This window comes from Nyctibius grandis (genome assembly GCF_013368605.1).
Source record: "Nyctibius grandis isolate bNycGra1 chromosome W unlocalized genomic scaffold, bNycGra1.pri SUPER_W_unloc_2, whole genome shotgun sequence".
NCBI lineage: Eukaryota > Metazoa > Chordata > Aves > Nyctibiiformes > Nyctibiidae > Nyctibius > Nyctibius grandis.
In genome coordinates this window covers 5,397,545-5,424,345 of record NW_027167473.1, presented here as the reverse complement: position 1 = coordinate 5,424,345, position 26,801 = coordinate 5,397,545, and the positions used below count along the sequence as shown (strand labels likewise).

The 26,801-nt window shown below is 46.4% G+C and overlaps 1 protein-coding gene across 1 annotated transcript in view; it reads right to left on the bottom strand.

The window, feature by feature from the left end:
* The window catches only part of DCC (DCC netrin 1 receptor), a 436,443-nt gene that overhangs the window by 250,170 nt on the left and 159,472 nt on the right, over positions 1-26,801 (bottom strand). Inside the window, exon 2 of the mRNA XM_068424420.1 lies at positions 3,859-4,179. Coding sequence (XP_068280521.1) covers positions 3,859-4,179 — 321 coding nt within the window. The remainder of the gene's footprint in view (positions 1-3,858; positions 4,180-26,801) is intronic.

Here is a 26,801-nt window from a genome sequence, read left to right as displayed (position 1 = left end):
CCTTGACCTGTTGGCCACACTCTTCCTAATGCACCCCAGGATACCATTTCCCTATAAAGTAACCTTGGCTTCCACTCTTTACCACCCTCTGAAAGACCATTCCAGATTAACGGTAAAACCAGACCCTTTGAAGGACTGATCCTGCAACAATCTATAAACAGAGACATAAGACATGGTAGCGTGGTTTCTACCTAAAATCCTACCCATTAGTAGAAATACTAATTATCAGTAGTCTTAAATTGGGAGTTTAAGTAAGTTTCTCTCCAACACTCTCATTTCCATTTCAACCTGGAGCACGTCAGGGCCGTAAGGACCCTTGAGGCCTTCTTAGAAACGGTGTATTTTTCCCCGTACACGCATAAAATTCTCGACGGATTAAAACCAGTTTGTATTTGCTATATTTTCTTTATTGAAAGTCATGAAAGTATAAGGGGAAGGGCTTTAAAATGGTAATATCCTTTCAGTACCCCTGAGTGGTTCCACACGGAGTTGGCCGTTACCTTTTAGCGGTGACTGCTTTATTGACTGTTAATGCTTAAAAAAGCGTGGTGAGATCACGTGCGGGGTCTTTACTGCAAGAAAGATAGATGCCCCTTATGCAGAGCAGTGATTGGGCAATTTTAACCTCTAAAGACATAAATGTTGATGTATTCTACGTTGCCAAACAGCGCAGTAAGTACTTAAAATGCTGTGAACAGATCTATAGTTTAAAAGCGACGCTACCCAAGATGAGATTGTAATTCAGTGGAAGAATCTCTTCCTAAAACCTGCCTGAAATATTAAAGCTCATGGTCCTTCCTTTAAAATGTTGCAAGAATGAAATCTTGCACAGAAACGGGAGACTAGGACATAGGACAAGAGGACATAGCCTCAAGCTTCACCATGGAAGGTTCAGGTTGGCCATTAGGAAGCATTTCTTCTCAGCAAGGGTCATTAGCCATTGGAAGGGGCTGCCCAGGGAGGTGGTGGAGTCCCCATCTCTGGAGGGGTTTAAGAAAAGACTGGCCATGGCACTTAGTGCCATGGTCTAGTTGCCATGGTGGTGTCAGGGCAATGGTTGGACTCGATGAGCCCAGAGAGCTCTTCCAACCTGGCTGATTCTGGGATTCTGTTGACGTGAACACAATCTTCAACTCATGAGGACAGTGCAATCACACATACCATCATCAACTCCCTTGGATGAGAGCATCAGGCTGCCCAGAAAAGGTCTGTTTAGCAGCGATCCCTTGTACATCATACAACAGATCAGAGAGCTTCAGGTTTCAAGTGTTAGAACATTAAACCCAGCTCTATCCTATCCCAGTCCTCATCTCTGTAAGAGGAGGCTTTTCTGAACACAAGAAGTTTATTTGCTTTGCCAAGCGATGAATAACACAACATACTGGAGCGCGAGACCTTCATTTCTCCTCTTGCCCTCTTTCCCTTACTCCGTCACGTTTCCATCTGCCATGCCTTGAGTCAATGATGTTCTGTCAACAGTGCACAGTGACTCCCTCAAAAAAAACCCACAAAAACACCATAAAAAAAAACCCCACATGCCACAAAAATTCTGCTCGCTCAGGAATACACGTCCTTCAGAGAGCAAAACACCACTTTCTGCTCGAAGCACGTGTTGCCAATTTTAAATGCCACACACCTTCTAATATCAACTGTTTTCACACAACCAGAAAACAACCACAATACCCAAGGTCAAAAGGCACCTATGGAGACTGTCTAGTCCAGCACCCTGCAGAAAGCAGGGGCAGCTACCAGCAGGTTGTGCTGGGTTGTGTCGGCACTGGTGAGGCCGCACCTTGAATCCTGTGTCCAGTTGTGGGCCCTGTACTTCAAGAAACATGGTGAGGTGTTGGAGGGCGACCAAGCTGGTGAAGGGTCTGAGCTATGAGGAACGGCTGAGGGAGCTGGGGGTGTTCAGCCTGGAGAAGAGGAGGCTCAGAGCTGACCTTAGTGCAGTCTACAACTACCTGAAGGGAGGTTGTAGCACAGTGGGAGTCGGCCTCTTCTCCCAGGCAACTAGCGCTAGGACAAGAGGACACAGCCTCAAGATTAGCCACGGGAGGTTCAGGTTGGACATCAGGAAGCATTTCTTCTCAGCAAGGGTCATTAGCCATTGGAAGGGGCTGCCCAGGGAGGTGGTGGAGTCACCATCTCTGGAGGGGTTTAAGAAAAGCCTGGACATGGCACTTAGTGCCCTGGTCTAGTTGCCATGGTGGTGTCAGGGCAATGGTTGGGCTCGATGATCCCAGAGGGCTCTTCCAACCTCATTGATTCTGTGATTCTGTATCCAACTGGGCACAGCACAACAGGGAACACTCACATATGTGCAGTCACAACGAATAATTGGAGTGATTTTATTAGTTAGTGGTTGCCAACAACCCAAGATCAAGGCCAAATAACAACTTGAACTGGCAACAAGCCTTACTTGGCAAAGCCCAGCTCTGCAGGCTCCCTCCGAGGGGGACTTGATAACAGAACGACCAATTTCTTTACATCTGTGGGGCTCTTCAGCACTTTGGGGAGGAATCATAGCGCAGGAGTAGATACACTGCTCAGGATGTGAGGTTGAAACGACCAGAGATACAGATAAAAAAGGGGTGGGGAGGAGGTAAATTAGGAAAGAGACGAGACTCGTTATCTGTTTTAATCAGGCATCATGAGAAAATATGCCTTTTCTAGCTGGTAGAGAAGGGTTTGAAGGACAAGAAGTGATCTTCAGTTTGAAGGCCCTTAAGATGGGAAAAGGCACTGAGATCATGAGGGACACTGGAGAGACCAGCTGAGAAGAGACCTGCCTGGATGAGAGCATAACTGGTGAGAGTTTACGAAGACACAGGACAGTTGTAGAGCTCCTGGACTGACCTGGATTGAACTTGAGTTTTATTTTACATCTCCATGTTGCTCAAAATGTGGCAGGACAGCAAGACTAGGTAGTGCATAGACTGGATTCACAGAATCACAGAATCAAGCAGGTTGGAAGAGACCTCTGGGATCATCGAGTCCAACCGTTGCCCTGACACCACCATGGCAACTAGACCATGGCACTAAGTGCCATGGCCAGGCTTTTCTTAAACCCCTCCAGAGATGGGGACTCTCCCACCTCCCTGGGCAGCCCCTTCCAATGGCTAATGACCCTTGCTGAGAAGAAATGCTTCCTAATGGCCAACCTGAACCTCCCCTGGCCAAGCTTGAGGCTGTGTCCTCTTGTCCTATCGCCAGTTGCCTGGGAGAAGAGGCCAACTCCCACTCCACTACAACCTCCCTTCAGGTAGTTGTAGACGGATGAAGAGGCAAAAGACCCCTTGAAAACTTCACACAAACATCTTTCACAAAGGTATTTGTTAAGTCAAGGAGAAGCCACAACTGTTCTCAGACACCTAGTAGCAAACCCCTGTTCCTTCCACCCATACAAGTGCTTTAAAGGAAACACAAAGAGGCTGCCAATTCCAGGAAGCTGCAGAATGAGCTCTTGTCTATGAAGAAGTTCCTAAACCATAAAAATTTGTACATTCAGTGCCCTACAGAAGTTTGCCATTTGTTTTTTTATGATCTTCAATTCATCAGAAAAGCAGTTAATTTCCAACTTCAGAGGTTTCATCCATTTTGAAGACAATAAATATGCAGCAGATAAAGCCACAAAGAGGTGATTAGACATATTTAAACAAGAATAATACCTTGTCAGAAATAAATTACTGTCGCACAAGTGTCATATCTAGTTTTACTTCTTTTGAAGAGGAGAAAAAAAAACCCACAGCACTTGAAGTGCTTTTATGTACAATTTTTGCTCTTAATTATTAAAAAAAACAGCTTCTCACAACGAGTATTTCCAGCAACCCAAAAGGTAAGGATGTTTCTCCCTACCTGCTACCATGACCTTAGCTGTCCGACTGATGATAGCTCCAACACCTTCTAGAGATGCTTCACACTGGTAGAGCCCTTCATCTGGCTTGTGGTGCCTGGAGTGGACGATGTTTTGTATCAAGAGCGATCCGTTGGCCAACTGCTGCCTCCTTTCGTCTACGGCCAGGTTTAAGAAGACGGCGTCTTTCTTCCACTTAATAACTGGGGCTCCTCGATCTGATTCTGCTACGCAGTTCAACAGCACGTTGCTTCCACGCATGGTGACGGCATCTGAAGGCTCGGTCAAGAACCTCAATGACGTAAAAGTCTTAATCTGGGAACCTGAAACAGCAAAACCATAAGAAACAAGGAGTAAATATTAGTTATATATCTCTATGGAGGAAGAAACAACCTGAACCTCAACTGAAGAACCTTGAGGCTGTGTCCTCTTGGCCTAGCGCTAGTTGCCCGGGAGAAGAGGCCGACTCCCACTTCACTACAACCTCCCTTCAGGTAGTTGGAGACTGCAAGAAGGTCACCTCTGAGCCTCCTCTTCTCCAGGCTAAACACCCCCAGCTCCCTCAGCCGTTCCTCGTAGCTCAGACCCTCCAGACCCTTCACCAGCTTGGTCGCCTTCCAATTACAGCCAATGAATACAAAAACTTACACAATGAAAATATTCAAAAAACCTTTTTAGTCCTAAAAAAATAGATTAATTATTTCTATTTTATACCTCAAACCAAAGTTCTCTATAAATATAACAACGCACAAACAGCTACTTGGCATTTTCTTTATAGAAATTAATTTTCTTGTCTAGTACTTCGTTCCTCGACGCTAAGTGAAGTAGGTGGGTACCAGATTTTCCTTCAAAGCCTATAAATAAAACAAATTGTGGCTTCAAAAACTTAATAAAACTTAGAAAAGGAGAAAGCAAGAGCTGGAAATCTCAACTTGCAGAAAATTTCAGGCACAATAACAGCACCGTAAGAACTGAGACTAAAGTGTGTTGTCTAATAACATCATGAATAGTCAAATCCTGATTTGTTTTACATGACTAATACTATAGAGATTTATTATATTTATTTATCATAAATAGAATCATAGAATGGTTTGGGTTGGAAGGGAACTTAAAGACCATCTAGTTCCAACCCCCAGCCATGAGCAGGGACACCTTCCACTAGACCAGGTTGCTCCCAGCCCCATCCAACCTGGCCTTGAACACTGCCAGGGAGGGGGCAGCCACAGCTTCTCTGGGCAACCTGGGCCAATGTCTCACCACCCTCACAGGAAAGAATTTCTTCCTCATATCTCATCTCAATCTCCTCTCTTTCAGTTTAAAACCATTAACCCTCATCCCATCACTCCATGCCCTTGTGAAAAGTCCCTCTCCAGCTTTCCTGTAGCCCCTTCAGGCACTGGAAGGTGCTAGAAGGTCTCCCCGGAGCCTTCTCTTCTCCAGGCTGAACAGCCCCTGCTCTCAGCCTGTCTCCACAGCAGAGGGGCTCCAGCCCTCTGAGCATCTCCGTGGCTTTCTCTGGACTCGCTCCAACAGCTCCATGTCCTTCTTCTGTTGGGGGCCCCAGAGCTGGACGCAGCACTGCAGGGGGGGTCTCCCGAGAGCGGAGCAGAGGGGCAGAATCCCCTCCCTCGCCCTGCTGGCCACGCTGCTGGGGATGCAGCCCAGGACACGGGTGGCTTTCTGGGCTGCCAGCGCACGTTGCCGGCTCATGGTGAGCTTCTCATCACCCATCACCCCAAGTCCTTCTCCTCAGGGCTGCTCTCAATCCATTCTCGACCCAGCCTGTGTTTGTGCTTGGGATTGCCCTGACCCACGTGCAGGACCTTGCACTTGGCCTTGTTGAACTCCATGTGGTTCACACAGGCCCAGCTCTCCAGCCTGTCCAGGTCCCTCTGGATGCCATCCCTGCCCTCCAGCGTGTCACCACACCGCAGAGCTTGGTGTCATCAGCAAACTTGCTGAGGGCTCACTCAATCCCACTGTCCATGTCGCCGACAAAGATGTTAAACAGGACTGGTCCCAATACTGCCCCCTGAGGAACACCACTCGTCACTGGTGTCCACTTGGACATCGAGCCGTTGACCGTAACTCTTTGAGTGCGACCATCCAGCCAGTTCTTTATCCACTGAGTGGTCCATCCATCAAGTCCATGTCTCTCCAATTTAGAGACAAGGATGTCATGTGGGACACTGTCACATGCTTTGCACAAGTCCAGGTAGATGACATTATGCAAATAAATGCATGTAATAAGGAGTTCCCTCAAAAACACACGTTCCTCTCCCTCCTCCAGCTGCGTTCTGTTTGTAAATCACAGCTACTTGTTGGACATTTTGTCACCAACACTTACAACAGTTTAACACAGCTGTTTACAACAGCTTGTTAATGATTTTATGTGCCTATTATCACAATAATCCACTTCTGCAGGAGAAATAGGGTTATGACAGCTTCCAGAGCAGCAAGTTCCAGAAGTTAAACAAAGATTAACTTCCTTTTCGTGCAATTACCCTTGCAGTTCAGCTGCAATTTCAACCATTCACATCCTTTGCGAAAGGCATATTTAACCTAAATTGCTTTACTACAAGGATCCTAACAGCTTGAATAACCTGGAAAGCTTTTGGGATGTGAGGAAAATTCAAATCTTCTTGGAAATATTATTCCTGGAAAGAAAAGTAATGGTGACATCTTAAAAATGGAAGAAAACGGCCGTGTATGTTCAGAAGAGATTACTTGGAGAATAAGAATCTAATGGCCACATCTTTGTGGTATGTAGGTGCTGAAGGAGAAAGGTAGAAAACTCTTTGAGAAATCCATTAGTATCTAACTTGCATATTTGAACTAATTGGAAAGTCCAGCTGCAATGTCACACCTGAAGTCAGGGCAGCCTGGAGAGCCTTTCCCAATAATATGTCATCTGAGACGTGATGGAGGGTCTGACCTATGAGGAACGGCTGAGGGAGCTGGGGTTGCTTAGCCTGGAGAAGAGGAGGCTCAGAGGTGACCTTAGTGCAGTCTACAACTACCTGAAGGGAGGTTGTAGCGCAGTGGGAGTCGGCCTCTTCTGCCAGGCAACTAGCGATAGGACAAGAGGACACAGCCTCAAGCTTGGCCAGGGGAGGTTCAGGTTGGACATTGGGAAGCATTTCTTCTCAGCAAGGGTCATTAGCCATTGGAAGGGGCTGCCCAGGGAGGTGGTGGAGTCACCATCTCTGGAGGGGTTTAAGAAAAGCCTGGACATGGCACTTAGTGCCATGGTCTAGTTGCCATGGTGGTGTCAGGGCAATGGTTGGACTCAATGAGCCCAGAGGGCTCTTCCAACCTGATTGATTCTGTGACTCCTCTAGAGCAGGTTACAGGAAGGAATACACTACACCTACTACATAAACCTATTTCAGCACCTGAAAAAAAAAAAAAATCAATAATTTAATACTATAACCCAGGGTAAAGGAACAGCCTTTGTGGAATTAAGGGAAAGACAAATCCCAGACTTGATCATACCAGCCCACAACACCACCTGGAAATCAGGATTTCCATTCATGGCCAAGCCTAAGCCAAACACCACCCATGGTACTGGTACCCCATTGTAAAGCAGCTGAGGAAGCATGGCAGAACAGCCCATACTTAGCTGCTCCTGTAGGTCCTTTGGGTCCCTACTGCCTAAAATCCCCTTGCTCTGAGAACAAGACCAAAACAAAGCAAAGCTCGAGCTTATGGAGGACTTTCCTCTCAAGGCACTCACTGCAGCGCACTTTCTCTTCACCTATTCTCCAAAAGCAGGAGTGCTGGCTCCAAAACACATGATGCCTCCACCCCTATGTGGTGGAAATCCAGGGTGAAACCCCCAGTAGATGCAACCAAGGAGGCAGGAGCAACCTTCCAGTCTCCAGCCTGAATGTCAGGCTTGCAAAGCGGCGTCCAGCCAGCCAGCCGTCTCTCCAGCTACCTGTTGCACAGCCTTTTAGTAGCTGGAAACATAAAGATATTTGATGAAAACCATTAGATGGTCTTTAAGGTCCCTTCCAACTCAAACCATTCTATGACTCTAAAAGAGACTTAAAGGCAATTAAGAGTCCTGCAAACCTGAGGCTGCTGAAACCGATGACCATGGCACATTAGAGCTTCCTTTTCCCTCTGACTACAGAACTACAGACAGAGATTTATGACATCTACGGCTTAACTACAAACTCAAGAGTTGCAAAGATTAAATACCTCCTACACAAAGCTCCCGTGTCAGCTATTCCAAGCACATTCAAGTCATCAAACAAGCCTGTAGCACTGCTAGGAGATCTGAAGCTCTGAGGTCAAGGAGAGTGCCCTTGGCAATAGACCACACGTCCTTTAGTCAAATAAAGGAGAAAACTTGCAGCTCCAAGACCCCATCCTCGGTCCCTCGTTGCTTTAGCAACCAAGACATCACCCCTACGTGATGACCTGCTTTGTGATACAGGAATAAAACTAATGGGCTTCTCACCCTGACAGGTAACATCAGAGGAACTTCAAGGTTCTCGTTCTTCAGGCCACAGACTAAATTAACATTTAAAAGATGATCTCTGACGCGCTTCTTAATCACTCCTTTGCTTTGAATCCTCCACTTGCTGTTCCACCTTTGTGAAATCTAATCTTCCAGGGTGGGTTTGGTATTTTTTTCACTCCCTTGATGTTCTGCATCAGTTCCTTCGATTATAGAGAAGGAAGAGATGTCGCAGTTGCAAAAGCATTTGACCACCCTGGAGCTTTCTTATTTCTTAATGTTTATTAACATTAAGCATTTCTTCTCAGCAAGGGTCATTAGCCATTGGAAGGGGCTGCCCAGGGAGGTGGTGGAGTCCCCATCTCTGGAGGGGTTTAAGAAAAGCCTGGCCATGGCACTTAGTGCCCTGGTCTAGTTGCCATGGTGGTGTCAGGGCAATGGTTGGACTCGATGATCCCAGAGGGCTCTTCCAACCTGATGGATTCTGTGATCTGTTTGCATAAAATACACTAAATATGAAGCTTAATATATAATAAAAACATTAAAACAAGAGTTCTCCTTTTAATATAACTTATGAGGTGCCTTCTGGGGTGCTGAATATTTCATTGGAGCTCTATGAAAGTTTGAAAATCTCACCTTACGCCTCCATTTGATGTTCAGATGTGGAAATAAAAATTCATACTCCCAGAAATGTACGATGAAAGACACAAGCGTGTAGTACGTGGAAGCACTGTTCAAATGACTGAATTTTTCAGTGGTGCTATCACAGGATTTTGGACTCTACTAAAAGTGCTTAAGGCCAGGTTGGATGGGGCTTGGAGCAACCTGGTCTAGTGGAAGGTGTCCCTGCCCATGGCAGGGGGTTGGAGCTGGATGGGCTTTAAGGTCCCTTCCAACGCAAACCATTCTATGAAAGCAAAATAAAATCACTTCAATTATTAGATTATGTTATTATTAGATTAAATCACCTAGATAAAAAACTCACGGGGGGTCAATGCAGCACTGAATCCAAGCCAAGCAGAAAAGGGCTAAAATGGAGGAGTTGAGTGGAATAACAACAAGAAGCAGCCCAGAGATCTGGGCAGATGAACGTTTTCACCAGTCATCATGGAAAAAGACTGCAACGAGAAGACGTGAGCCAACAGAATAGATGGGAAGGCCAAGGAGGGCAATAGCTGAGGAGGGCAAGAGCATGGAAACGTGTGGGAAGGAGAAAGAAAGAATCACAGAATCAACCAGGTTGGAAGAGACCTCAGGGATCATCAAGTCCAACCGTTGCCCTGACACCACCATGGCAACTAGACCAGGGCACTAAGTGCCATGGCCAGGCTTTTCTTAAACCCCTCCAGAGATGGTGACTCCACCACCTCCCTGGGCAGCCCCTTCCAATGGCTAACGGCCCTTGCTGAGAAGAAATGCTTCCTAATGGCCAACCTGAACCTCCCCTGGCCAAGCTTGAGGCTGTGTCCTCTTGTCCTATCACTAGTTGCCTGGGAGAAGAGGCCAACTCCCACTGCGCTACAACCTCCCTTCAGGTAGTTGTAGACTGCAATAAGGTCACCTCTGAGCCTCCTCTTCTCCAGGCTAAACACCCCCAGCTCCCTCAGCCGTTCCTCGTAGCTCAGACCCTCCAGACCCTTCCCCAGCTTGGTCGCCCTCCTCTGCACTCACTCCAACACCTCAACATCCTTCTTGAAGTGCGGGGCCCACAACTGGACACAGGATTCAAGGTGCTGCCTCACCAGTGCCGAGTAAGAAGTCAGGTGAGAGAAAGAATAAAGAGGAGGGTGAAAAGATAACGAAGAGCGAGAGATACCGAGTTAAAACATCAAAAGAACACGAGTTGCTGAAAAAGGAAATCCCTTGGAAGATCTTCAAGCTAGAAGGCAGAAGGAGCGAAAACAAAGCCACTATTTCCACAGTTTGATTTTTTTGAGATGCATTTCGGGGGAAAAAAGAGCAGAGGAAAAGCAAGAGTGAGGGGGATGGCAAAAAAACAAACCACAGACGCCATGAATGAGAACTCTGTGCTGAATTTAAGAGCGTTACAGCTCCGAAGAGCCGATAGCACCAACAGCGTTGCTCAAACACACGTGGCAGCGCCCGGAATAAAGCCACTTCGTGGGAAGACAAAACATTTAGACAGGAGGGGGGTTTGTTTTCATATTTGTTCCTTCCTTCAATGCATTCCTCCTTCCTTGCAGGCCATTTAGTAATGCAATCAATTAATTTGTACTTTGGAGTGAACTCTTTAATCCCTTTTGTTCTCTTGCCTCCCCATCAAATGCATCCGACTGCATTTGCATTCATTAGCATAATGAAACATTAATTACAGCACATTTTGGCTAGGAGAAGCAGAGAGCTTCAATCAATCTCACTAACTCCCATCAGGAAGGTGAAAACCACTGGCCAAGCTTATCAGGACAACATAATAGACACAACCCCATCCACGGCGCCTGTTGCGGGTGTGATTTGAACCCGGCGTCGGCAACCAAAAACCACTCAGAAAATTACAAAGAAAGTCATAAATATCAATTATGTTAATGATACGCAGACTAATTGTTTTCTCCTGGTTTTGTTAGAAGCTAGAGCTGTGTTTGTGCTGTAGGATGAGCGGGACTGATCTGGCATGTCGGACCCATGGGGTGGGTTATCTCCTTCAACATATTGGGGGATAAAGCTGCCAAAAAATAACACGCGTGTAACCTCCAGCAGCAAACCCCAATGACCTGACCAAGACTGCTCCTGGTCTTGGTTATCCTCTTGTATGCAGCCTTCTCAAGCACCTTCAACATATCAGATGCTCTCAGAATCCCAGAATCAATCAAGTTGGAAGAGTCCTCTGGGATCATCGAGTCCAACCATTGCCCTCACACCACCATGGCAACTAGACCAGGGCACTAAGTGCCATGTCCAGGTTTTTCTTAAACACCTCCAGAGATGGTGACTCCACCACCTCCCTGGGCAGCCCCTTCCAATGGCTAATGACCCTTGCTGAGAAGAAATGCTTCCTAATGGCCAACCTGAACCTCCCCTTGCCAAGCTTAAGGCTGTGTCCTCTTGTCCTATCGCTGGTTGCTTGGGAGAAGAGGCCGACTCCCACTTCACTACAACCTCCCTTCAGGTAGTTGTAGAATGCAATAAGGTCACCTCTGAGCCTCCTCTTCTCCAGGCTAAACACCCCCAGCTCCCTCAGCCGTTCCTCGGAGCTCAGACCCTCCAGACCCTTCACCAGCTTGGTCACCCTCCTCTGCACTCGCTCCAACACCTCAACATCTCTCTTGAAGTGCGGGGCCCACAACTGGACACAGGATTCAAGGTGCGGCCTCACCAGTGCCCAGTACAGAGGGACCATCACTTCCCCAGACCGGCTGGCTACACTATTCCTAAGAGAGGCCAGGATGCCATTGGCCTTCTTGGCCACCTGGACACACTGCTGGCTCATGTTTAGCCGGCTGTCGCTGTGCCTTGAGTCATAAGGTGCCCTGGCCAGCGCAGGTCCCATGGTACAGAGGGACCACCCAAGGTCCAAAGACCAGAAAGACCTCCCAAGTGTGCCTGCATCTCCTTGCACACACCCAAGACTGAAATGTGCATAAAGCAAAGCAGCACCTGAGGTAAGGTGAGAGGAGGTTGGGTGTGTCCTCCTCCCATTACTGGGCATAAAATATCTTTATTATAACAGTCTCTCTACTCCAATTTACAAAACAGAGAGATGGTTTCACATTCACTCTTTAAAATTAAAATTCTCCCGCTTCTATTTAGTGAAAGGCTTCTGGGAACACCAGAATGGTGTTAATTAAGGAAACGAATTGCAGCGCTACGATAATGTACGTGAACGTTAAAGAAACAAATGAGGACTTCACTGCAGATGGAGAGCCCTTCCCTCTTTGCACAATGAAAGCACACAGCAAAGCTGGACTGTGTGCCCTGAATGCATCATTTCAGCTTTTAAAAAACCCAAAAGAACTGAGATAAAAAAGAAAAGTCTAATCTGAGCGTAATCTGAGTCATAAAACATCCAACGGCAATCGAGAGTGCTGTTGTGAGGGATAACCAATGAATATCAAACTGTTCCCATCACGCTGCCTTAACACAGCCTTTCCAGCAGGAAAAAACCTCCTTATTTCATTTTATTTCTTAATAAATCACAATTTCCTTGTTTTACTTCTTTCTAACTCTACATCTCTCAAGTAGAGTAACAGAAAATTTGAGGGTCTAGACTAGATGACCTACTGAGGACCCTTCCAACCTAAACTATTCTATCAGTCCAACAAAACTACGACAAAAATGCCAACAACGCCCATAATCCAAGGAAGAATCCAGACATTAAAAAAAACCCCTGTGATGGTGACTCCACCACCTCCCTGGGCAGCCCCTTCCAATGGCTAATGACCCTTGCTGAGAAGAAATGCTTCCTAATGGCCAACCTGAACCTCCCCTGGCCAAGCTTGAGGTTGTGTCCTCTTGTCCTAGCGCTAGTTGCCTGGGAGAAGAGGTCAACTCCCACTCCACTACAACCTCCCTTCAGGTAGTTGTAGACTGCACTAAGGTCACCTCTGAGCCTCCTCTTCTCCAGGCTAAACACCCCCAGCTCCCTCAGCCGTTCCTCGGAGCTCAGGCCCTCCAGACCCTTCACCAGCTTGGTCGCCCTCCTCTGCACTCGCTCCAACACCTCAACATCTTTCTTGAAGTGCAGGGCCCACAACTGGACACAGGATTCAAGGTGCTGCCTCAGCAGTGCCGAGTAGAATTACTATGTGAAAGCTCAGTTCAACATGTCTTTGGAGACTAGGAATTACAAATCAGAGCACGAAATCCAGTCACTCTTATTAAAAGAAACTCTGAAATAAGAGTAACTTCCACTCAATTTTATACGTGGAGCAACTAAATCCAAACCAACCTGATGGCTTATTCCCAACTTGAGAAGTTTCCTCAGAATAAAGTTCTTTTCAGAAGTTTGTCAGCTCCAAGGGAAAAGAGAAGGAGCAATCCAACATTATATTATTCACTTGAATGAGTTCCCAAATTGAAATCACTAAGATTGCAAATACAGAGTTGTAACTACATGGGAATCCATTTGAAATAATTTCAGATCTCAATATTGCCATACGGTCCTGGTGATTCCGACGAAGAAAACCTACTCATGTGGATAATATTATGCAGATGGGACGGTGGCTTTGGGGCCTTCTGCCAAGGCTCTGCCTGCTCTTGGCCACCCCTACAACTAAATGCCTTTTGATTGCAAGAATTTCAGGGAGGAGAAAAAAAAAGTTTATATATCAAAAGTACTGACAACCTTTAGTTAGGGACTCAGACATGTTGTAGCCTTATGTCTGATGTGTTTTTGTAGTTGAGGTTCTGGAAAAATCAAGGCTGTGGTTGAGAGCTTTTGGGTTTCTTTTTTAATTGTTGGTTTATTTAAAATAAAAAATGGGGTCAAAATAAAAAAAAAAAATCGAGGTCTGAAAACCAAAAACAACCACCTGCCCCTGAGGAGGTTGTAGTGAGGAGGGGTCAGTCTCTTCTCCCGGGTAGCAAGTGATGGGATGAGAAGAAACAGCCTCAAGTTGTGCCAGGGGAGGTTTAGATTGGAGATCAGGAACGATTTCTTCACCAAAAGGGTTGCAAGCACTGGCACAGGCTGCCCAGGGCAGTGGTGGAGTCCCCATCCCTGGAGGGATTTAAAAGCCGTGTAGATGTGGTGCTTTGGGCCACGGTTTAGCGGTGGCCTTGGTAGTACCAGGTTGGTGGTTGGACTTGATGATCTTCAAGGTCTTTTCCAACCAAAACAATTCTATGATTCTATGATCACTCTTTCCTTTACATGAGAAAATTCATTTATGCAAAAAGCATCACTCTGACCCCATGTGAGAAGATTTCCTCCAACTCTACTACAGATTCGCAAGGCTCTTCACTTACTACAATGATTTTATAAACTGCACTATGGTTTAGTAAGCTACAAGAGGTGTTTAAGCACTTAAAAACCAACCATGCCAATGGCTTTATGGACAACAGCCAGTCTCTGCCTCTCCTCACCCGACCCATCCCTGAACTGCCTCTCTTCTCAGAGGAGGGCGACCAACCTGGTGAAGGGTCTGGAGGGTCTGAGCTACGAGGAATGGCTGAGGGAGCTGGGGGTGTTTAGCCTGGAGAAGAGGAGGCTCAGAGGTGACCTTAGTGCAGTCTACAACTACCTGAAGGGGGGTTGTAGTGAAGTGGGAGTCGGCCTCTTCTCCCAGGCAACTAGTGATAGGACAAGAGGACACAGCCTCAAGCTTGGCCAGGGGAGGTTCAGGTTGGCCATTAGGAAGCATTTCTTCTCAGCAAGGGTCATTAGCCATTGGAAGGGGCTGCCCAGGGAGGTGGTGGAGTCCCCATCTCTGGAGGTGTTTAAGAAAAGACTGGACATGGCACTTAGTGCCATGGTCTAGTGGCCAGGGTGGTGTCAGGGCAACGGTTGGACTCGATGAGCCCAGAGGGCTCTTCCAACCTCATTGATTCTGTGATTCTTACTTTATACGACAATTTCTACACATCTCTCTTGTGTAAAGGCTGTGTAAGTGGTTTCAGCACCCTGTTTGCTCTCTCAGACAAATCCTGGTCAAGCTCCAAAAAGCCACGTTAGCACATCCTAGAGCAAACTCTTCGGGGGAGCCCCAGACATCGTTTCATAGCCTTTGCCATCGGTGACAGCTTCTTTGAAATGCAAATTCTGAAATCAGCGCACGCTGCAGCAGTACATCGAGACCCCGGCAGCCACCAAACAGTTGCCCCATTGTAGCAGGCGCCGTGCGAGCGCACAATACCGCCCTTATTCACTGAACCTCCTACGGGTTGCAGTATTCTGCAGCTGAGGGCAAGCCACAAGCCTTCCCCTGGCTGTCCTGAATACCAATAACCCTCGTGGTGTCAGTCCACCCCATGGCTTTTCTCTGCCTGCAAAGTTTCAGAAGTTTTCTGAAATAATCTCCAGTCAAAAGGCGGTTTTGTTCGCCATGAATTGCTGCGACTCCACCTTGCTGCCCAGGAAACCAAGAAGCCATCTGAGTAAATATTGATGGATTTATTAAAACTCAAATGTTGAGTAAGTTGATTAGCACACGACACCTAAAAACCAACATAACCTTCATAATCTTTCAGAAGTAGAGAAGAAGCGCTAGGACAAGAGGACACAGCCTCAAGCCTCACCAGGGGAGGTTCAGGTTGGCCATTAGGAAGCATTTCTTCTCAGCAAGGGTCATTAGCCATTGGAAGGGGCTGCCCAGGGAGGTGGTGGAGTCACCATCTCTGGAGGGGTTTAAGAAAAGCCTGGCCATGGCACTTAGTGCCCTGGTCTAGTTGCCATGGTGGTGTCAGGGCAATGGTTGGACTCAATGATCCCAGAGGTCTCTTCCAACCTGATTGATTGATTCAAGTGTTTCATACTTACCAAAACAACAAAAAAAATCAAATTAAAAAGAAACTAGGTGAGCCCAAGAGTCCTCAGCTCCCTGTGATCAGTAGATCAGGATTTTTTTACTCCACGGTGCTTCCTTCACCAGGGCAGCACAATTAATCATATAAAGTTGTTTTGAACTTGATTCACAAATTAAAAGCAGAAGAACAAAAGGGTTTGAGAGTTGTATGTTTTTGAAATCACAGCACTGACATGGTTTCAGACACTATCATCACTTAACTCAATTATGAGTCCATCAGTACTCCCTTTCCCTTTCCAACATTGAAACGTACGTCAAAAGAACCACCACAGAGCACTGGAAGGAGAAGAAAGTCCACGTAACCACAGACCAGTCTGGTTCCTCTGGTTTGTTTTTCTTCAGGATTAAGGAAAGGGTAAATATCACAGAATCAACCAGGTTGGAAGAGCCCTCTGGGATCATCAGGTCCTACCATTGCCCTGGACACCACCATGGCAACTAGACCATGGCACTAAGCACCATGGCCAGTCTTTTCTTAAACCCCTCCAGAGATGGGGACTCCACCACCTCCCTGGGCAGCCCCTTCCAATGGCTAATGACCCTTGCTGAGAAGAAATGCTTCCTAATGCCCAACCTGAACCTCCCCTGGTGAAGCTTGAGGCTGTGTCCTCTTGTCCTAGCGCTTCTTCTCTACTTCTGAAAGATTATGAAGCTTATGTTGGTTTTTAGGTGTCATGTATTAGTCATCTTACTCAGCATTTATGAGTTTTAACTGCTATATTTCAATTAAAAGATGTAAATACTGATGGTCTCTGGCTTCTGATGCAAAAGTGGGAAACATGAAATATAAAAACTTGATGCTATAACAAAAAGAACACAAATAAAATCACTTGCTGTGGGGTAAGAATAAAGGTTAGGACTAAACATTTTTATTTAAATTAGCGGCACTTGTGTAGCTAAACAGTGTTTGGTAATTTCTCTTAAGTACTGAAGGGGTTTTTCACTCCCAAATGGCTCATTTCTACCAATTAAGTCAATTAATTAGAAAAAAATAATGGGAGAGAGGTGCTTTGATTTCTCTACGAACACAGGGAGAATGGAAAGTCATTTACATCAGTAAGTATCCATCAAACCACCAGTGTAATGGAGCAGCGACAGCACATATGGTTCCTCCTCACCCTTCCCACACGCGCCACAAGAACCTGTCTGAGCAGACCTCCTCTAGACCATCATTCCCATGTCTAGGATGAGGAAGAAACATCTACTCAGAACATATTTCTCTCCAACAAAGCATCATCCCCTAAAAATCCCAGTTCTGTAGCAAATTTCAGCTAAGACTTCTTTAGAAATATGGAATCACAGACAGGTTGGGGTTGGAAGAGACCTCTGGAGATCATCTAGTCCAACCCCCCAGCCAAAGCAGGTTCCCCTAGAGCACGTTGCACTCTGATACCAGCATCATGAGGTGGTTGTACACCAAAAGATGTTGCATTGATACACACACTTGGGTTCAACGTAACCAGGACAACACAACCGAGATCTGCTCAATGCCACATCAAGTTACAAGGGGTGTGCACAGCCTCCAAGGAGGCCGCGAGAGCCTCAGGAACAATTGGAAGGCTGCCCAGGGCAGTGGTGGAGTCCCCACTCTTGAAGATATTTAAAAGCCATGTAGATGTGCTGCTGAGGGACATGTTTTAGTGGTGGGCTTGGCAGTGTTGGGTTAACAGTTGGACTTGATGATCTTAAAGGTCCTTCCCAACCAAAACGATTCTATGACAAAGCAGCCAGAGCAGCCCACCTATGGGATGCACCTCAAGGCAGCTTGTGGCATGGGGGAAGCCCCTCAGAGTCATGTCTGCCATAGGCAACCAACAGAAAAGGTACCCAGCCTAGTTTTTCAGAACATGTTAGGGCAGAGATCCCACCCATTTCAAAGTCTGAAACAATCATCCTGTAGAACTGATTTTTTTTGCCTGGATTCAACCTTTTAACCACTGAACCAGTGTGAGATGCAAGTCCACATTCCAGGGACTCAGATGAGAATTTAATATAGAATCACAGAATCAACCAGGTTGGAAGAGCCCTCTGGGATCATCGAGTCCAACCATTGCCCTGACACCACCATGGCAACTAGACCAGGGCACTAAGTGCCATGGCCAGGCTTTTCTTAAACACTTCCAGAGATGGTGACTCCACCACCTCCATGGGCAGCCCCTTCCAATGGCTAATGACCCTTGCTGAGAAGAAATGCTTCCTAATGGCCAACCTGAACCTCCCCTGGTGAAGCTTGAGGCTGTGTCCTCTTGTCCTATCGCTAGTTGCCTGGCAGAAGAGGCCCTTTGCATTTCTTCCTCCAAGGATGGGTTTTAGTCCTTCTATTTGTCAAAATCTGACCTGACTTTTAGGCAAAATCTTGATTCGACACCTTTCCTTTTGTGAAGTCAATTGCATCACAAAACTACCCATGTCTTATTCAACTTGGATCCATCTTCTGCTTTTCCTCCCTACTCCAGCCTTTTCTTAAAAATACCAGGTAGTCAAAGTCTTTAGGTATTGATTTATCCTACAGGTTTTTCAACTTTTCTTTTTAAATCAAAAACAAGAAACTATCAGAAGTAGGATGGGCACCTCCACGTAGGATGGGGCACCTCCACGTAGGATGGGGCACCTCCACCAAAATACTCTATTTTGACATTCCACTTGTGTATGGATAGTCTTGTCTGTAATCCATCAAGCTCCACACCTCCAGGAGCTACCAAAGAGACCTCTTGGCAGCTGGTTTTTCAGGACAGAATAGGTTGCCCGGAGAAGCTGTGGCTGCCCCCTCCCTGGCAGTGTTCAAGGCCAGGTTGGATGGGGCTTGGAGCAACCTGGTCTGGTGGAAGGTGTCCTTGCCCATGGTGAGGGGTTAGAACTAGATGATCTTTAAGGTCCCTCCCAACCCAAACCAGCCTATGGTTCTATGACAGCAAGTCAACAAAGTCAGAGCCCATCTGGACATCAACCTTGGAGGAGCTGGATCAAGAAGCTTTTGTTTCCTGCTCCAGATGATGGATCATCCATCTGTTCCTCCTCCAGCCTGGTTCTCGGGAATCCCTGGCCGACACAAAACAAGCGCATCTCACACAACTTCACCCATCCTTCACACCCACCATCTGCTGAGCACGATGGCCATTTGCAGCACGCAGGTGATGAAGGGGCTGCTTGAAATTACGACATAACTCAAGCAGCCTTCCAGGACACCTTGCAGTGCAACAAGGAACATTTTGTTCCATTTTAATGGGATGTCAGAAGAAGAAAACGTGTCTAGATGTGATTTTTTTTTCTTTGTCTTCCTTCCTCAGCTACTACAAGTGATAAATCTACACAAAATGCACAGCGTCACTGCTGCTGTAGTAAAGCAATTGTATTCGCTGCTCGTTTAAGTAGTAAAATACTCCTAATGACAGGGAAATCTGTGGTTATTTAATATCTGAGTACAAAAGGAAAAGCAAGTTTGAAGTTAAACGTCAAAGAAAAAACAATCTCTCATGTCAGAAAATTCTTATCAAGAAAAAAAACTCTGAAAACTCAAGGAAAACAAGTCAGAAGAGGAGCTGTTGATCATATCACATAACATTTACACCACAGAAGTGTTTATTGTTCTATTTCATTTATGATTTAGCTTCAACTCGATATAATATGCAGATGTTCAATATAGTTCACCGAGAGCATGTTCTCACCACTTGAACGGCTGTGGTTTTAAACCTTCCCCAGTGCCATCGCTGTAATCAAGGAGGTTCACAGGGGCTGAGGAGACAGGGAGTTTTTAACCTCATATGATTTGGGATCACAGAATCAATCAGGTTGGAACAGCCCTCTGGGATCATCGAGTCCAACCATTGGCCTGACACCACCACATCAACCAGACCATGGCACTAAGAGCCGTGTCCAGGCTTTTCTTAAACACATCCAGAGATGGGGATTCCACCACCTCCCTGGGCAGCCCCTTCCAATGGCTAATGACCCTTGCTGAGAAGAAATGCTTCCTAATGGCCAACCTGAACCTCCCCTGGCCAAGCTTGAGGCTGTGTCCTCTTGTCCTATCGCTAGTTACCCGGGAGAAGAGGCCGACTCCCACTGCACTACAGCCTCCCTTCAGGTAGTTGTAGACTGCAAGAACATCACCTCTGAGCCTCCTCTTCTCCAGGCTAAACAACCCCAGCTCCCTCAGCAATTCCCTCATAGGTCATATCCTCCAGACTCTTCACCAGCTTGGTCGCCCTCCTCTAGACTCGCTCCAACACCTCAACATCTCTCTTGAAGTGCGGGGCCCACAACTGGACACAATATTCAAGGTGCGGCCTCACCAGTGCCCAGTACAGAGGGACCATCACTTCCCCAGACCGGCTGGCTACACTACTCCTGATAGAGGCCAGGATGCCATGGGGACAATCCCAGTTTAACAAACATGTTCTGAAATACTCAGCTTTATTCATATTTAGGACAAGAGGACAAAGCCTCAAGCTTGGCCAGGGGAGGTTCAGGTTGGCCATTAGGAAGCATTTCTTCTCAGCAAGGGTCATTAGCCATTGGAAGGAGCTGCCCAGGGAGGTGGTGGAGTCCCCATCTCTGGAGGGGTTGAAGAAAAGCCTGGACATGGCACTTAGTGCCCTGGTCTAGTTGCCATGGTGGTGTCAGGGCAGTGGTTGGACTCGATGATCCCAGAGGGCTCTTCCAACCTCATTGATTCTGTGATTCTGTGATATCCCTCCATAAAAAAATGACAATTCATACAGGCAGCACACCTTTTGCTTGCAAAATAATAAGAACATTATTTTCACGGATTCACAAAAGCCGGCTTTGGCAGATGTCGCAAATCTTAAGCCCCAGGACATCGCTTTCCAAAACTTTGGATGTATTTCTGTCTATTTTCTGCATCTCTATTGCTAATTTCTCTGACCCTACAGCATTTTTGGTACCTCAGAACGCATAAGTCACCAATATCACTCATTCCCAGCTTTGCTAGAGCCCATCTAGTCAATATTTTGATGTACAAGCACTGAGCAAAGATGTTAAGTCTTGTCACTGCCAGGAACTTTCATGAGTCAGTGCTTATATGGCTTTTTTAGGACATGATATAGATCAGAAGGAATGGCCAGAGTGTGGGATTAGAGATTTCACTGCTTTGAATAGCCAGACACTGAATTAAAAGCAAGAGTCACACAGAATCAATGAGGTTGGAAGAGCCCTCTGGGATCATCGAGTCCAACCATTGCCCTGACACCACCATGGCAACTAGACCAGGGCACTAAGTGCCATCTCCAGGCTTTTCTTCAACCCCTCCAGAGATGGGGACTCCACCACCTCCCTGGGCAGCCCCTTCCAATGGCTAATGACCCTTGCTGAGAAGAAATGCTTCCTAATGGCCAACCTGACCCTCCCCTGGCCAAGCTTGGGGCTGTGTCCTCTTGTCCTAGCACTAGTTGCCTGGGAGAAGAGGCCGACTCCCACTGTGCTACAACCTCCCTTCAGGTAGTCGTATCTTGCCAAACCCACTATCTACCTTTGTATTAAATCCTATTTCAAAATTACTATCAGGCTTTATATTAAATCCCATTTTAAAAACATTTAGAGCTGCAAACTTAAAATATATTGCAATTATACAGCAGCTATTAGTAATGCACGTTAAACACTTTTACGAAGTGTTAATAAACTCAAAAATATATTAATATGCAGTGAATTTTTAATTATGGAATGCAATTATAGGTCCATTTGTTTGCTTTTAATCATGCTGAGTAATTGGCTCCCTTCCTTCCCACTGATGTATTTATTATTCTTTAGAGAAATAGCTTTAATATAATATATATATGGCTGGTAAGAAAAGCCTGGCCATGGCACTTAGTGCCATGGTCTAGTTGCCATGGTGGTGTCAGGGCAATGGTTGGACTCGATGATCCCAGAGGGCTCTTCCAACCTCATTGATTCTGTGATACCTGCTTCACACTTCATGTGGACAAGTATAAGAGATATAGAGGAGTAGCAATTTGGCTTCACTGTGAAAGAAAATACACCATCTGGCAACGCCTGACACCCACTTTACCCACGTAGAATTGACTACTCAGAGCAGGAGTGGAGCAGCCAACTCCCAGCATCTGGTAGGATTTAGTGAGACAACCTGGAGGACAGTGGGAAAGGAGAATTTATGGCAGGAGTTGAAAAGCATCCAGCAAAAAGCACAACTACTGATGGGCTGCAGCTCTCTAAAAAGACAGGCTACAATTCATAATGTTGAAGAACACTCATTGTGCCCTGGAATAGTTTGTCAAGGGCAGGTTGGATGGGGCTTGGAGCAACCGGGTCTAGTGGAAGGTGTCCCTGCCCATGGCACGGGGGGTTGGAACTAGATGGTCTTTAAGGTCCCTTCCAACCCAAACCATCCTGTGATTCTACTCAAAATCCTGCACTCCTCAAATATGGAGATGGAATTTCTCACCATTTCCTACAGAAACATTATGGGTTCTCAGAGTGTCAAGAGTCACTGGTGAGGCCGCACCTTGAATCCTGTGTCCAGGTGTGGGCCCCGCACATCAAGGAAGATGTTGAGGTGTTGGAGTGAGTCCAGAGGTGGGCGACCAAGCTGGTGAAGGGTCTGGAGGGTCTGAGCTCCGAGGAACGGCTGAGGGAGCTGGGGGTGTTTAGCCTGGAGAAGAGGAGGCTCAGAGGTGACCTTAGTGCAGTCTACAACTACCTGAAGGGAGGTTGTAGTGAAGTGGGAGTCGGCCTCTTCTCCCAGGCAACTAGTGATAGGACAAGAGGACACAGCCTCAAGCTTGGCCAGGGGAGGTTCAGGTTGGACATTAGGAAGCATTTCTTCTCAGCAAAGGTCATTAGCCATTGGAAGGGGCTGCCCAGGGACATGGTGGAGTCACCATCTCTGGAGGGGTTTAAGAAAAGCCTGGCCATGGCACTTAGTGCCATGGTCTAGTTGACAGGGTGGTGTCAGGGCAATGGTTGGACTCGATGATCCCAGAGGGCTCTTCCAACCTGGTTGATTCTGTGATTCTGTGAGAAACAAAGTCTTTTTGAGGTGCACATAGTGCTGCGTGTGAATCTGCTTGAGACACGGCCACGAGCCTACGGATAACGAAGCATCCTGCCAAACGCGTTGACCATTGAACCTCTGGATCTCTATCACGTTGCTTAAAGAAGAGAGATGGGAGAAGTGTGAACCCACGAGCCCTAAGACAGACAGAAAATGACAGATGAGAGAAATCTCGAGGGCAGGAACAGCAAATGAAGTGCCAGAAGTGGTCACTTAACAAACGAGCAGCTGTCAAGTGGAACAATTCTTCAGATCTTTTAAGCAAAACGTTTTTAAATTACAGCTTGAACGTGTCAGGGGCTCAACAGGGCAGGTGCTCAGTGGACTTCAGAGTCATCATCTCTGGAGGTGTGTAAGAAAAGCCTGGACATGGCACTTAGTGCCATGGTCTAGTTGCCATGGTGGGGTCAGGGCAATGGTTGGACTCGATGAGCCCAGAGGGCTCTTCCAACCTCATTGATTCTGTGATATATGGAAAAGAGGAAAATGATAGCAAAATATTTTCAAACAAATCCTTTAGAAAACAGAGCTGGACCATTGAGTGCAGGCACCTCTGAAGGAACTTAAGCCAGAGGTATCCAGCCTGGGGGCTGAAGTGGATGGCAGATAATTCAGCTCCTGCACAAGAAACTCCACTGAAGTATGTGAGAGCATCGTATCAAAGGTAGCTTTAAAAGGAGCAAACCTTATAGAAGAACCCACTGAAACTGAACTATCAAAGACATCAGACAACACGTGAAAAGACAAGGCGACGGATTTTACGGTTTCCTTCGTTCCTATAGTGCGAGGAATCATTATCACCTTATCGGCCAGCGAGTCCCAGAGACTCCCCAGTGCTCCCACTCCCATGCTGCCGCTTTAGAGAGTTCTTCAAAATGCCAGGAGCTCCCTGACTCACATTCTTAAGGAGCTCGAGACAGTCACGCATTTATTGATTCCCATTTAGCATCACCTTGATCTCATTGCTAGTCCCTCAGCATCGCCCGTGCGCTGCTGGAATCCGCAGGGCTGAGATGTTCCTCTGCAGGGGGCTGAGGTTTTGATCCCACTTATCCACATGCATCTGCAACGAGTTCAGGTGCCTGCAGTTGTGGAAAAAGGTCGAGATTCTGGGGCTCATGAGTTGTTGAAACCTCTTTTAAAGTGGTAATTGTCAAGGAGATGACAATCTCCTGAGGGGAGGTTGTAGTGGAGGGGGAGTCAGCCTCTTCTCCAGGCAACCAGCGATAGGACAAGAGGACACAGCCTCAAGCTTGGCCAGGGGAGCTTCAGGTTGGACATCAGGAAGCATTTCTTCTCAGCAAGGGTCATTAGCCATTGGAAGGGGCTGCCCAGGGAGGTGGTGGAGTCACCATCTCTGGAGGGGTTTAAGAAAAGCCTGGACACGGCACTTAGTGCCATGGTCTAGTTGCCATGGTGGTGTCAGGGCAATGGTTGGACTCGATGACCCCAGAGGGCTCTTCCAACCTCATTGATTCTGTGATTCTGTGATACTTCAGCCATTATTTTATACAGAAAATACCATTTTTTAGCTGGCTCATCCTTTTCCCCTGAGCATCAAATCAACACCTACAAAATGGACAAGTTTGCAGAACCGCTGCCAAGGAACCTGGCTTTACTAGTCTTGACTCGTGTCAGACAAAATTGTCGCAGACTCCAGAACTGCTCTTGGCGACGCACAAGATGGAAGGTGTCCAAATTCAAGGGGATGAAAAGGCTGCACAGTCGCTGCGCAAAGGCACTGATGCATTGTGTATTGAATTGTGTCAATGATTACATAGAATTGTCTCATTACCTAGAGTGAAATTAATGCAAGTTGTCGTTGAGGAAAATAAGAAAGAAATTAGCTTTGAAGTAGTATAATGAAAGATTTAAGTTAAAGAAGAAATCAAGTCACATCTTTTTAAAATTACAGAATCAGAATCAATCAGGTTGGAAGAGACCTCTGGGATCATCGAGTCCAACCATTGCCCTGACACCACCATGGCAACTAGACCATGGCACTAAGTGCCATGGCCAGGCTTCTCTTAAACCCCTCCAGAGATGGGGACTCCACCAACCTCCCTGGGCAGCCCCTTCCAATGGCTAATGACCCTTGCTGAGAAGAAATGCTTCCTAATGGCCAACCTGAACCTCCCCTGGCCAACCTTGAGGCTATGTCCTCTTGTCCTATCGCTGGTTGCCTGGGAGAAGAGGCCAACTCCTACTCCGCCACAACCTCCCTTCAGGTAGTTGGAGACTGCACTAAGGTCACCTCTGAGCCTCCTCTTCTCCAGGCTAAACACCCCCAGCTCCCTCAGCCATTCCTCATAGCTCAGACCCTCCAGACCCTTCACCAGCTTGGTTGCCCTCCTCTGCACTCGCTCCAACACCTCAACATCTTCCTTGACTTTACTTTTCCTTTGCCTGATTTGTCATACTTTGCACTTTTTGAAAAAAATCCTGCAGATCTGCCACTTGATTTTGACATGAATCCATAAGTCAACTCATGTCTGAAGCTTTCACTAAGCCTGAAGAACCACCAGAAGAACTAACCCAAGTTTATAACATAACCGAGTTTGTGACATGCTTGGTCACTGTTAGGAGAACAAGGTAGATTCTTGCATTTGATATTAGTCCAAATATGTGCAAAGTCGTACCCTGGTCAACTTCTACAGTAAAAAAAGACCAACAATTTATTGTAGACAGCACGTCCAAAAACTGCATCCATGTGAGAAATATCTAGCTTGAAAACAGTGTTTTTCTTGGGTTATCATTTGAAAAAAAAAACCAATTTTAATAACCAAAACCCTAATGTTCATGATATTCCATCAAAACTTTCTTCATCTGTTGCAGAAGTTAGAAGATACAGAAGTCAGCTGGAACCCTTACAGCGCTGGGATTTCTCCCAGAACTATGAAGCTTCAGGGACAGATGGAAGACACCCATATTAGCGTTTCAGCTTGGATCTCAATAGCACTTCTCCAAGCTCCTTAGATCTGCAACCTATTGTACTCAATCCCCATGGTGGTCTTCCAAGACACACTGAATCCATTCCAGCCAAAGCTACACCTGAAGCTTTGCTGTAAGCATCCACAGGCCCCTGGGATCAGACTACAGCTTGGTCAAGGTGAACCTCCCAAATGCATGTAGCAGGGACACCAGGCCCTCTCCATGAGCTGTCTTGCTTTGGTGCTGCTCAACCTGCTAATGCCAACACCAATGTTGCCATTCTCTTTGATTATCACCCAGTTTTCATAGAATCATTTTGGTTGGAAAGGTCCTTTAAAATCATCCACTCCAACCATTTTGGTTGGAAAGGTCCTTTAAAATCATCCACTCCAACCATTTTGCTTGGAAAGGTCCTTTAAAATCATCCACTCCAACCATTTTGGTTGGAAAGGTCCTTCAAAATCATCCACTCCAACCATTTTGGTTGGAAAGGTCCTTTAAAATCATCCACTCCAACCATTTTGGTTGGAAAGGTCCTTTAAAATCATCAACTCCAACCATTAACCCAACGCTACCAAGTCCACCACTAAACCATGTCCCTAAGCACCACATCTACTCATCTTTTAAATACCTCCAGGGATGGTGACTCCATGATTTTATTTCTAGCATCATCTAGGAGGAGAGCAGGGTTAATACAGATCATCAAAATATGGTTTGGATCTCATTAAGTGCTTAATTTGGATCCAGTTTGGTTCCTGGAGATGTATTTGGCTGAACGCTGATGGCACAGCTCATCAGGCAGCTTGTATAAACGGGCACGGAAGAAAGTGCAAAGGTGGGTTCAGAACATTAAAATATTTTAGATTCAGAGAGAGTTAAAGTGTGGGGCAAATCAAAATGCTATAAATAATTCTGATTATCCTTCATCAGCAGGACTCTGGTTGCTAGAACCCACCTTCACTCCCATAAATAATATTCTTTCAAGGGAAATTGTGAAGCCCGCAGGTAGAACTAATATTTTAAAGTTTTATCCGTGGTAGG